This window comes from Pinus tabuliformis, chromosome 9 (genome assembly GCF_031772625.1).
Source record: "Pinus tabuliformis cultivar Carrire ecotype Pingquan chromosome 9, CPIR1, whole genome shotgun sequence".
Lineage (NCBI taxonomy): Eukaryota > Viridiplantae > Streptophyta > Pinopsida > Pinales > Pinaceae > Pinus > Pinus tabuliformis.
Genome location: NC_142307.1, coordinates 1,281,126,319 through 1,281,139,342, shown reverse-complemented (window position 1 = coordinate 1,281,139,342; position 13,024 = coordinate 1,281,126,319). Strand labels below are relative to the sequence as shown.

Sequence of the window (13,024 nt, the reverse complement as noted above, 5' to 3'; positions counted from 1 at the left end):
GGACAGCAACACAAAGTACAAAAACAAAGCAGATTTGAAGAAGAGAGAAGTTAATTTTGAAGTTGGAGATTTGGTTTTGGCACACCTAAGGAAGGAAAGATTTCCAAAAAGGGAGTATAACAAGTTAAAATTTAAGAAAATTGGACCATGCGGAGTTTTAAGGAAATTTTCTACAAATTCATATGAAATTGAATTACCCCCTGGTATTGGAATATCTCCAATTTTCAATATTGCTGATTTGTTTACGTATGAAAAGTGACAAGAAGATGAGACAGCAGAAGACAAGGAAGAAGAAGAGGTGGATTGGCTAAAACAGTTACCTACAGCAAAGGCATTGCAGCCAGAGAAGATTTTGGATAAAAGAGTGTTTAGAAGACAAGGGGGCAGGAGTATTTTCAGTACTTGGTCAAGTGGAAAGATCAACCAATCGTTGATGCTACCTAGGTGACAGATACCATGCTACAAAAGTTGGGCAGTTTTGTAGAAGAGCTCATGGACAGGATCCCATGAAGAATTTTGTCCTCAGGAGTCTGATGTAGGAGCATGAGGCTTGAAGAAAAAAGGCTTTATTTTATTCCAAAAATCTAAAAAAAAGTTTACAAGCAAAGGAGTGGGATCCTTTAGCTGTCAATTTATAAAGTTTTCTAGATAGGATTTGAGCTAGAATGTAGGTATTTGAATGATTTTGTAATTAGTTCAAACTTAGTTGAGATTTTTGAGGAGAATATCAAGCATTTTAGGTATGTATCTAGGATTAGATAGATTCGATCCATTTATTGAAGATTGGAATGTTGGATGTAAAGCATTTGTGTAAGTTTTGAACTATTGTAAGAGGATTTCGCTGGATTTGGCTATGGAGTATTAGACTGTAAAAGAATTGAAATATCTCTGTATCTTTGTGTATTCTATTCATGAAAGGTTAAATCCCGAAGGTTGAATTCATTCGAAATATCTCTGTGTATTGTTGAATTCCAATTTGGCCTATAAAATTAGAGTTTTGTATGATCTGGTGTTATCTCGTTTAATTCCTCATTCACTGTGTATTAAGTTAAATCGAATGTGTTCGAGCCACAGAGCTTTAGTTAGCTAAGTTCTGAATTCCATAGAAAAGTGCTAAACCTGGCGAAAGCGCTAAAATCATAGTGTAAGGAGAAAAGTCTAATAAATTCGCGAGGGAACCCGAAGAAGCCTAGAACCGTCTGATCGACAGCACAGTTAGATCTACAGTAGCGCGTGCAAGAAAGCGTCAAAGTTAAACAGAGGAGTAAAGTGGTCTTCATAGGCGAAAGTTGTTTTCGCGCGGGCTCAAGGAGGTAAGTGGTATTTTAGGATAGTCATGTGATTCCATTTAGCAGTCGATACGTACCACGGAGAAACTGCTTTTCTCGCGTGCTCTTGGCTTGATAAACATCAGCAAGAATTCCACGCGATATTAAGCATCAATTGTTGGATCAAGCGGCCTTGATCAACGGTGAAGGATCACCGGCTAGTTTGCGAGCGGGGAAAGCGCCAACCGTCAGATTGAAGAAAGAGGATCGACGGTGGAGAATTAACGTGATAAAGGTTGGGAGAAAGGCGAATGCGAGAAGTTTATGAACAACAATTTGTTTTCCTTTTGGTTCCGAGGTAAGTGAAGTTCTGCTAATTTTCGGGTAATTTTAGCAATTTTGATGTTTTAGTAGAATATCTAAGTTTGGAGGCAGATAACTAAAACTGAAAAGGAAATTGAAGAAGAACTTCCACCTGCACTTGAGGAAATCATTTCTGGATTTGAACGATTATCCCTTACACCTGTAACCAAACCACCATATAGACTTTTGTGGGGGTCGAATAGGTGCCTCTAAGGCCCAGTCGACTTGAGGATTTGAGAGGAAAAATTATAAATTCAAATTTTTCCTTTAATATTTATTGATGGAAATGTTGACCATGGCTACAATTTTCAACGTCACAATCAACTTAAAAGAGCTTTTGCAGCAAGAAGTAGAAGGGAGTTGCCTGAGGAAAGGATGGGCCTTGTCTTTGTTACTAAGGGTAGCATACATTGTTGAACATGACCCTATGGATGTGAAACTTTGATGGCACTACAAGTTTGTAATTGTAAACACTCACCCACTAGCATTCTCTAACATTGATCATGAATGGAGCTATTTTGCATTAGAGTTCTTAAAAATAATATGCATTATGTGATTAATGTTTATGAGATGGATTGTTTGTTTCTCATTTTGTTATATACTCACAAAGCAAAGAAATCTAGGATGTAATAAATTCATTAGACATAATCATTTTATTTTATTTTTATTTTTTAACAATGGTGAATCGGTAACTCATTGGAGTAATATGGATGAGGCCCAAGATCAAACCTACCAAGAGAGTATCTAACAGTGCATAAGCCGGATATAATAGAAATTTATGACTTAGCAAGAGTCGAGACTCCATGATGGTGGGGAAGCATACTCCTTAAGCCTAATCACAACAGGCCAAAGATGTCCACCCATGGGATTTGAAACTGGGTGGAGGGGATAACATCCCATTGTGTCAACCACTCGATCGTCCAACGAGAAGACGACATAATTGTTTTATTTTAACAATAATAGAGTGTAGATATATTGGGCAATTTTTTGTTTGCCCACTAGAATATGGACCAAATTAAAGGTTTATTAGTGGATTTTACTTTTATTTGAATTACGTATTTTAATTTCCCTTTTTTCCAAATTATTAAAAACATTTTAAAATTAAAAATAAAAAATAAAAATTACATTTATATAAAAATTATAAACAACAAAATTATCATAATAAATAATATTTTAATATTAACTTGAGAGTGACCATTTTCAATGGCACTACCCTCAAAACAAAAGGTTAGTGTCCCAACATGGATACCTTTCCACCAACAATACCTTCTTCCATTCCAATTAAAGATACAATTACTTATTCTTTGATGTTTATTACATGTTCAGTTTTGTCCATTTCTCTTGCAAACACACTCCTTAAGATTTGAAGTCCAAAAGATAATTTTGGTTCCTCAAATACACATGCTTCATTTCTTCTGGTCTTCAATCTCCTTGGGACTATCACAAAGAGGATAGTTTTCTACTACAACAAGAGGTACTATTGTATTTCAAGCACCTACTCCTCAATGTGAATCTTATTTTTCTTAGTGTAGATCTTAATTGAAAAAAATCATCATGTAATCAATAATATGCCTCCAAAGAAGCATATACACATTTCTTTGTAAGAATTCTAAAATTTGTAAAAAGATATTTTAGTGCAATCCATACCCAAATCCTATTCAACTTGGACTTAGAAAAGTCTTTTTTAAGATTATAAATGACTACCATAGAAGAGCTTGCAAACTTCTAAAAAGAATTTTGATAATTAAATTGAAAAAATATAGGATTATCTAAATTTAAATATGATATAAGTTATTTTCAATATAATTATTCTAAAACATTCTTTTATTAAATAAAATATTAATCTATATTAAATTACAAAAAATTATGTATATTAGTACCTTTAATATATATAAATACATATTTATTTATTTTTTTAATTAATTTTGAAAATAACATTTAATATATGGTTTTTTAAATAAATTTAAAAACAATATCTAATTACAATATTAAAACAAGTTTGCTTTTAAAAAAATGGTTTATTTTTAAAAATTTAATATCTAATCAAAACAAGTTTGATATTGTTTAAAAAAAAACTCATTTATTTAATATTTTTTTTTATTTCTTAGTAAAATTTAAAAACGTGTATATATATATTAATTTTTTTAATTTTTAATTGTATTATAAAAATTGCCATAATTTTTGAAAAATTATTTTTTAATTATAATATATTTTACAAATAATTTATTTATATATATATATATAGATTTCATAATTAAAAATATACATGTGTTTGACATGTATTTCTTATGAAAAAGTTAAGAAAAATAAAATATTTACACCTCTATAAATTTTAATAATCAAATTTATCTTATAAACAAAAAAATCTTATATTCCAATTTGAAATTTAATTTAAACATAATCTTAAAATTAAATTATTACTCTCATAAATCCAAATCCACATTTCTATGAAATAAAGAAATATAACTTAACAATTACTAATAAAACACACACTTCAATGTAGTAATTTATTTTCCACTACCATAAATGGCATTGTTTTGGAAAAAAGAAGAGTGTTTTTCCAATTTCCTGATAAGCGTGTTGGGCACTTTTCTCAAGAAACCCACATGTGGATAGGCAAGAACTAATTCAATAACCTTTTATACACTGCACATAATCTTGAAGGTGAAAATATCTGCAACAAACAAAAATTATTATAAACGTAGAAATGACTTTCTAACACAGTAATACCACTTGAATCACTCTTTTATACTTTTTTGAGGTTTTCTAACTATTAGTGAAGAAAAAAGAGTCGAGGCAACATACACCACTATAAATATAGAAAAGGTCAGTCACGTTTCTCATTAATTGTAGCCATGTTGCCCATTTAGTTATTGGTTTAGTAATATGTATTTTAAAATCGTTGCATTGCGCAACTTTTGTAATTCCATGTCATGTTGTGTTACATGATTATCAAACAATATGGCTGAACAAAATGAAAACACATGTACACTCTACCCAAATCAAGGAATGCCCTATGGCACCCACAATGATTCATTTTTTGAACCTTTCCTCAATTTTTTTTGAAAAAGATGTTATTCCCCAAGTCATGTTGTACAATCTTACCCAACACACCGTTGGAATTCCTTTGGCACATCGATTAGAAGAAGGGATAATGGGGGAAGAGATGAATAAAGAAGGGGTTCCAAGATGAGAGTTCAATGGTTCATTTGAAGAGGACCTTGGGCTCAGAAAAGAAAAGTATTCAACCTTGCATTTACAAAGGAAGTCAATATTCCCACTCACAAAGACAGCGAGAGAGTTCAAACACTCCAAAAGAGTACCAAAAGAATGATCTCAAATTGTATCCATTCAACATTTTGGAATCACTTGCATTGGGTTCATTCAAGCATAGAAGGTTGACTTGGGAACTTATCTAGGTTGCAGCAATGAAGAAAGTAAAGGAGATCCACTATTCAATAGACAGGGAGAATCGTCCTATTTTTTGAGATCCATGGCTAGAGTCAAGATTCTATAGGGGAAGGAGAAGCGCGGACTTCTTATTGCATCTACAACAAAAAATCACATATAGTTTGTGTTGAAGAACGTAACTAGTTTCGGTCTTCATAATTGTACTTGTCAAAAGAAATTTTATCATTAAAGAAAATGACTTATTACAGCATGGGTTTCATGCTTGGGTCAATGTTTTCTAGGTCAAAGTTTTCGTTGAAGGTTTCTAGGTTTTGTCTTGAATCATTAGAGTCATCGTCATTTTTATTAGACCCTTCTTGGGCTTTTGTATCATGTAAAAAGAATTATTTTTTAGTCAAAAAGGTTATTTGTCACCTCCACACCAAGTCGGCCCTATCCCCATGAAGTCGGGCAATTCAACCCAGAAGAAAGGATATATATATAAGATGCAAATCAGCCTATTTGGAGCATTCATTCAACAAGTTCGATCTTCAAGGAAGAGAGGTAGAAAAGAAGAGCGAAGTAGCTGGAGAAGGACGAAATTTGTTGGGAAGACCTAATTCAAGTTTTTGGGCTATCTATCTCTCACACGTGCGAAGTTTCTGCACAGTTGTTGGGGCCGAAATTTTGTATCTACTGCAGGTCAGAAATTTTGTAGCTAGGGTCAAAGTTTTGATGTTGGGGGGGCAAAATTCTGGACTGAAGTTGTTGTTGGGAAGTTGTTACTTGGAGACTTTGACAGGGATCATCTATTGAAGGGAAGCACTGACTTGGTGGTTGGAGGTCTTTGTTTAGGTCTACAAAGTTTGGATGTGTCTCATCTTGATTTGAATCTACTAAAGGAAGAGTTTGACTAGGTTTTCCCCTTATAGGGTTTTTTTCGTGGCTAAGCACCTACATATTGTGTCTCTTGTTCTTGTGACCTTCATATACATATAATTTGGTAATTGCTTGATCAAAGATAAACTAATAAAGTAGTAAAAGAAACCAACATAATTCACAAGTAATTATCAGGAAAGAGGAACCAAACCCTAATTCCTATAAGCATTGATTTCTCAACATGGTATCAAAGCTAAGGTCGAAGAAGGTTGAAGATCACTTTGTTGGCTTGGAAGAAAAGGTCACTCCCTCTATGACAAAAGAATTTGAATATGGGATTCAATATCATGAGAATTGTAGGACGCTGGATTGGAAGGATCATCTGCAATTAATCTAGGAGAGTCAAGAGTGAAGGATTCTTTGTTGCATTTACAAGTACTCTTGATAATGACAACGCATGGATCATTAATAATGGAGCTTCAAGGCACGTGTCGGGAGAAAGTGGACAACTTCATACTCTATCAAATGAACCATCATCACATGCAGTGGAGCTAAGAGACAACAATAGTTATGCAGTCAAGGGACTTAGATCTACATCACTGAAGCTGGAAAGTGGAGCAAAGTTACACCTTAACAACATACTCTATGTTCTAGGTTTGAAAAAGAATTTACTTTCCATTTCTTGTTCAAAAGATAAAGGAGATAGTGTTTCCTTTGTAGATGGTAAAGTTTTGGTTTGGGGAAAGGATTCAAATATTGAAAAGGCAAAAGTAATTGGAGTTCGTGAAGGAAGGCTATATAGAGTCATAACACCATCTCCTCAAGCCCTAGTTCACATGGAAATCAATCCTATCGAACTATGGCATAAAAGATATGGGCATATTCATTACAAGATAATACCCTCACTTAGTCAAACGGTAAAGGACATCCCCAACATCAAGGAAAATCATGAAGGAGTATGCAAGGGATGTGCTTTAGGAAAGAATACAAGGAAACCTTTTACAAGTAGTGATACAAGGTCTAAGGAGATATTAGACCTCATTCATTTTGTTGTGTGTGGGCCAATGTCTAACAAATCTATTGGAAGCCATCTTTATTATGTGACCTTCATTGATGATCACTATAGAAAGACATGGCTCTATCTTCTCAAGACAAAGGACGAAGTATTTGAAAAGTTCAAGGAATTTAGATCCGAAGTGGAGACCTTAACCGAAAGAAAGATAAAAACTTTGAGATCCGACAATGGTGGGGAATACACTTCAAAAGAATTAATTGCATATTGTAAAGATGCAGGTATTAATAGGGAGCTTATTGTTCCCTACAATCCCGAGCAGAATGGAATTGCAGAAAGGAAAAATATAACAATTGAAGAATGTATATGAACTATGATATTTGATCAAGATCTGCCAAAGTTTCTATGGGGAGAAGTAGCAATGACAGCAGTATATATACAAAATAGAAGTCCTCATAGAATCCTTGATAATATGACATCGGAAGAAGCATTCACAAAGAAGAAGCCATATGTAGACCATCTCTGAATCTTTGGATGTCCCGTATACATCCATGTTCCAAAAGACAAGCAAAAGAAATTGGATTCTGCATAAAAGGGATCTTCGTTGGTTACAATCTTTCTTCAAAGGCGTATAGAATCTACATCGAGGAAGGAAGACAAATTGAAGTTAGCGCGTATGTTATATTTGAAGAAAATCATGCCTACAAAGGATTCAAAGATATACCAATCAAATCTGATGATGAAGGCATACCACTATTTGAAGAAGAAGAGCATCATGAAAAGACAACTACAAATCAAGAAGTAGAAGAAGGACCAATTGAGCCTATTCAACCTGTAATCATCCCCGGAACAAAGAAGAGGCCAAATTGGTTAAAAGCTACACTTCAAGATGTTGAAGGACATGGAGCTACTAAAGTTACTTTTAGAGAAAGCAAAAGACCAAAGAGATATTTAGAATGTGCAACATACATGACAAAATTGATAGAAGTTGAACCAACAACATTTGAAGAAATTGCTCATCAAGAAGAATGGAAGAAGGCGACACAAGAAGAATATCAATCCATCATGAAAAATGGGGTATGGGAAATCGTTCCTAGACCAACTAACAAATCGGTTGTCACCTCAAAATGGATTTGCAAAATCAAACATGTTGTTTATGGAAGCATAGACAAATACAAAGCTAGATTTGTTGCAATGGGTTTCTCACAAAAGGAAGGAATAGACTATGAAGAAACCTTTGCTCTGACTGCTAGGTGCACTACTATAAGATCTTTGGTTTCACTAGTTTCTACTATGGGATGGAATATCCATCAAATGGATGTCAAAGCGGTGTTTCTAAATGGAACCATTCATGAAGAAGTACACATTGAACAACCAGAAGGCGTTGAAATAAATCGCAGAGATACACACGTTTGCAGACTCAAGAAAGCCCTATATGGCTTGAAGCAAGCTCCTAGGGCATGGTATGCAAGTATGGAAGCACGTCTCTTAAGAATTGGGTTCGTCAAAATTTCTACCAATGCAAATCCTACATTAAGGTGGTAAAGAATGAACCATACATTACACTGCTATATGTGGATGATTTTTTTATTACAGGTGTGGAGCGCAGAATACTAGAATGCAAGGAAATGTTGGTAGTTGAATTTGAGATGAAAGATCTAGGACTCATGCACTATTACTTGGGCTTGGAATTCTAGCAGAAACCCGGTGAGATTTTTCTGGGTCACGGTCAATACATAATCAAGATGTTGCAGAAATTCAGTATGATGGATTCCAAGCCAATGACTACTCCCATGATCAACAATCTCAATAAGTTGAGAAACTCTTACTCTAGTCTCGTCGATCCTACTAGTTATCGTAAGTTGGTGGGTTCTCTAATGTACTTGGTAAATACAATACCTAATATATGTTTTGTTGTAAATGTTCTTAGTCAATTTCAGTTGGAGCCTTGTCATGATCATTGGATAGTTGCCAAGCATATTTTGAGATACCTATGTGGCACAATACATCATTGTCTAAAGTATGATGGAAAGGAAGTCAAGCTAACAGGATTTACCGATTCTGATTAGGGTGGCAGTGAGACTAATGGAAAAAGTGCTATCAATGGATGTTTTAGTTTGGGATATGCAATGATTTTATGGATGAGTAGAAAACAAGATCGTGTTGTGTTAAGTAGTGTTGAAGCAGAATATGTTGTTGCATGTGAAATAGGAAAGGAAGTTATTTGGTTAAGAAAAATCTTGTCATATTTGTTTAGAAAACCTCTGGATCCTACAGTGATAAATTGTGATAATCAAAGCAGCATCAAGATGTCTGAAGACCTTGTATTCCATGGAAGGACGAAGCATATCAACAACATGTACCACTACATTAGGATTTTGGTACAAGATGGGGTCGTGAAGCTACAATATATCCCGACAGAAGAACTAGTAGTTGATGTGCTAACGAAATCTCTTCCGAATAAGAAGTTTGAATATTTTAGAAGCACGCTTCGATTGGTTGATGTTACATATTTAGTTGATGGGGAGAGATGAGGCATCTTATGGCAAGATGCTTAGGAGGACATCTAACCAGCCTATGTGTCAATGTCTAGATCCCGAAGAGGGAGGGTGGCATTAGTCATGGAGCTTTGACCTTCGATACGCACCTAGATCCTTGGGTTGGTCGTAGAGCTTAAAAATCTTATGGTACCTAGAATGGCTAAAGCTTGAGTCCCCTTAGTCCCACCCAGATAGAATACCCAGGTCAAGTATCTAGTCCGCAACACTAAGTGTGCTAGAACTCTATGTAGTTCATTTCATTTTGAAATCTTCCATGTACTCTTATATGTATGTAATTATGAATACCTCCCTAGTTAAGGAGTGTTAAAGAATGTAACTAGTTTCGATCTTCATAATTGTACTTGTCAGAAGAAATTTTAATATTAAAGAAAATGATTTATTAAGCATGGGTTTCATGCTTAGGTCAATGTTTTCTAGGTCAAAGCCTCAAAGTCAGCCCTATCCCCATGAAGTCAGCGTACATTGGGGAAATTCGACCCAGCAAAAAGGCTGTATAGAGAGAGACAATTCGACTTATTTCGAGCATTCATTCAACAAGTTCGATCTTCAAGGAAGAGAGGTAGAATATAAGAGCGAAGTAGCTGGAGAAGGACGAAATTTGTTGGGAAGACCTAATTTAAGTTTATGGGCTATCTATCTCTCACACGTGCGAAGTTTCTGGGCAGTTATTGGGGCCGATATTTTGTATCTACTGCAGGTCTGAAATTTTGTTGTTGGGATCAAAGTTTTGTTGTTGGGGGGGCAAAAAATTTGGACTCAAGTTGTTGCTACAAAGCTATCACTTGGAGACTTTGATAGAAATCATCTATGGAAGGGAAGGACTAACTTGGTGATTGAAGGAGCTCTTTGTCTAAGTCTAAGAAGTTTGGAAGTGTCTCATCTTGATTTGAATCTACTGAAGGATGAGTTTGACTGGGTTTGCCCCTTATAGAGGTTTTTCCCTGGCTGAGTGCCTACATCTTGTGTCTCTTGTTCTTATGATCTTCATATACATATAATTTGGTAATTGGTTAATGAAAGATAAACTAGTAAAGTAGTAAAAGAAGCCAACGTCATTCACAAGTAATTATTAAGAAAGAGGAATCAAACCTTAATTCCTAAAGCAATGATTTCTCAACAGTCTAAATGGTGAGTCCATTAAAATCGTGGTAACCCATTGCTAATTTTGCTCGATTCATAATCTATGAGGCAAAAGAATTCAAAAGTGCACTAGTCCAAGTCTAGATGAGTGATCCAAAGAAGGTTGTGAAACCTTGAGAGCAAATTTAAGGTGATTACATGTCCTTAGTTTTTTAGTCATTTGGCATATAAGCAAGGATCTAATTGAGCATATCTTGTGATTTATACCTTTCTCATATTTCTTAAAGCCAAGCAAAACCTCCTCTTTGATGTTGGTTTTCCCATTTGGATTTCCATGGTAAACATCTATGTTGTGTGGTATGTGATTGTATGAGTTTGCTACTTCGTATTTATTGTTGAATACATAGTAAAATATGGAAATAGCAATAAATTTTTAGAAATGGAGCAAAACAAGGTAAAATAACCAACATAGTAAAGAACATTAAAAGTCTACATTTTAAAATTTTAAAGGAATTTGTGTTGATGAATCACATTGTCAATAGGCAGAGCAATTATAGATCATATTGGTATCATAGCAATTTATCATTAACAAATATTGCATTGATGCAAATCAGACATGAGTAAGCCTTTGAGAAGAAAAATGTTGGAAGAGTTGAAAGCCATCAACAAATGGATTCAAGAAGAGAATGAATGGTTGAGAAAGAAATTGTTGTGATTAGAGAAGAGAATTGAAGACAAGACTTGTAGTTTGAGATCTATACCTCAAAAGATTTTATTGTTTCTCCAAGGGCATAGTTCATAAGACACCAAGGCTACATTAGCAATGCCATGCTATGTTGTGATTTGTGTAGAATTCAACTAATGCATTCCAGAGAGAAGGTGAATCAATTGGATGATCATCGAAAGGAGAGGTGTACTCAAATGATGGCACAACCGCATACTTAATGAAGTTTGGTGATGGACCCAAACACATCTTAAGGAGAAGCATTGGAGCTTTAAGACCACATTGGCACACATGAGAGTAGCATTGGACACATGAGAGATGTAACTTACAATTAGAGGAGTAACTTGCATGAGGACACTTGGATAACAGACCATTGTAGAAAAGGGAGGTTTAGACACGTTATCCACCATGGAAAAGGAAGGGTTAGACTAACACTTTGTTGGAGAGTGCATTATCTTGGAGGGGAATTAAACCAAATAAGGATCATGCTTGAAGAGCATTTCACTTTGAGGCTTGGATAAACCCTAGTTTAACACATGCACATGCATTTATTGTAGGGCATTGTATGTGGCGTTTCCTTGTTTGTTACTTTTATGGAGACATGTCCTTATTTTATGTTAGCCTCCCTTGCCTATTGTATGTATAACAGGGTAGAGAGCTCTTGTACAGCTGTGTACTCTTTGTACTCGTTTTGGAGAAATTAGGGTCCATGAGGAAACCATAGGAGAGAGATGTCTTGTAGGGATAAAGACATTGGGGTTCGTGAGAAAACACTAGGAAAGAGAGCAAGACAATGGGATTCTTGAGGAAACCCTAGCAGCTAGATGTTAGGGTTTATGAGGAAACCCTAAGAGAAGACAAGGAGAGAAAGAGACATCTTAGATGTTCATGAAGAGATTGCTCTTGTGTGATGTCAAGATTTGTTGTTTGTGATGTACAGACTATGTTATGCATGTAAGCCCTAAAGAAGAACACAATGTTGAATATGATGATAGTTGTTATGGCTCTTCTTGTAGCATTAAGGTTTCTACCCTAGTAGAAGACAAGGAGAGTGGAGCTAACACCTTCCATAGTTTTGGAGTCTTGTTCTTGTGGGATGTGACATTAGGACAATATCATGGAGATCCTAGCTTAATGAGTCTTGACCTTAGACCAATGCCTCACTTGGAAGAAGACTCAATTATTGTATCCTTAACGTTCCATGGAGGTATCAGTGCTTTCATTTGCCGAAAATGTAACTAGTATCGGTCTTCATAATTGTTGATTAGCTCGACATAATGCAATTCTTATGTATTTGTAAAGAAAAGAAAAGAAATTATTATAAAGATCAAAAGAAAAATTATTTATAAGCATGGGTTTCATACTTTATTTATTTTGTTTATAGGTCAAAGCACCCATTGAGTGTTTTTATGTTTATGTCACAAGTCATAGTCCTAATCATCATGTATTAGACCCTTTCTGGGTTCTTTATGTAAAGTAAGAAAAATATTTTTGTGTCAAAAATGAGTTTTATCCCTCCTCCACCAAGTCGGCTTCTTCATCTATCAAAGTAGGCCTCATGAAGGAATTTCGTCCCTCTTGGAGACTATAAATATATGGTGACTTCGATCTATTGTGACACAATTCAATCAAGGAGTTCGATCTGCAACTCAGGTGGAAAAAGAAGTGCAAGAAAGACTAATAAAGAGAAGAAAAAATTCAAGGAAGAGAAAGTTATCTTATCAAGTCTTTAAGTACCAAAATCCTA

At 34.9% G+C, this 13,024-nt stretch overlaps 1 protein-coding gene across 3 annotated transcripts in view; it reads right to left on the bottom strand.

Moving 5' to 3' along the window:
* LOC149153244 (uncharacterized) overlaps positions 1-13,024 on the bottom strand; it is a 205,991-nt gene that overhangs the window by 6,314 nt on the left and 186,653 nt on the right. For 2 of the 3 annotated variants that reach the window (XM_089440115.1, XM_089440116.1), the window contains one exon: positions 3,958-4,305. The exons of the other annotated variant lie outside the window; for it this stretch is intronic. In XM_089440115.1, the coding sequence (XP_089296241.1) occupies positions 4,255-4,305 (51 nt within the window). In that variant the 3' untranslated portion in view covers positions 3,958-4,254. Of the gene's footprint in view, positions 1-3,957; positions 4,306-13,024 lie in introns of those variants that run through there. 3 annotated transcript variants of the gene reach the window in all.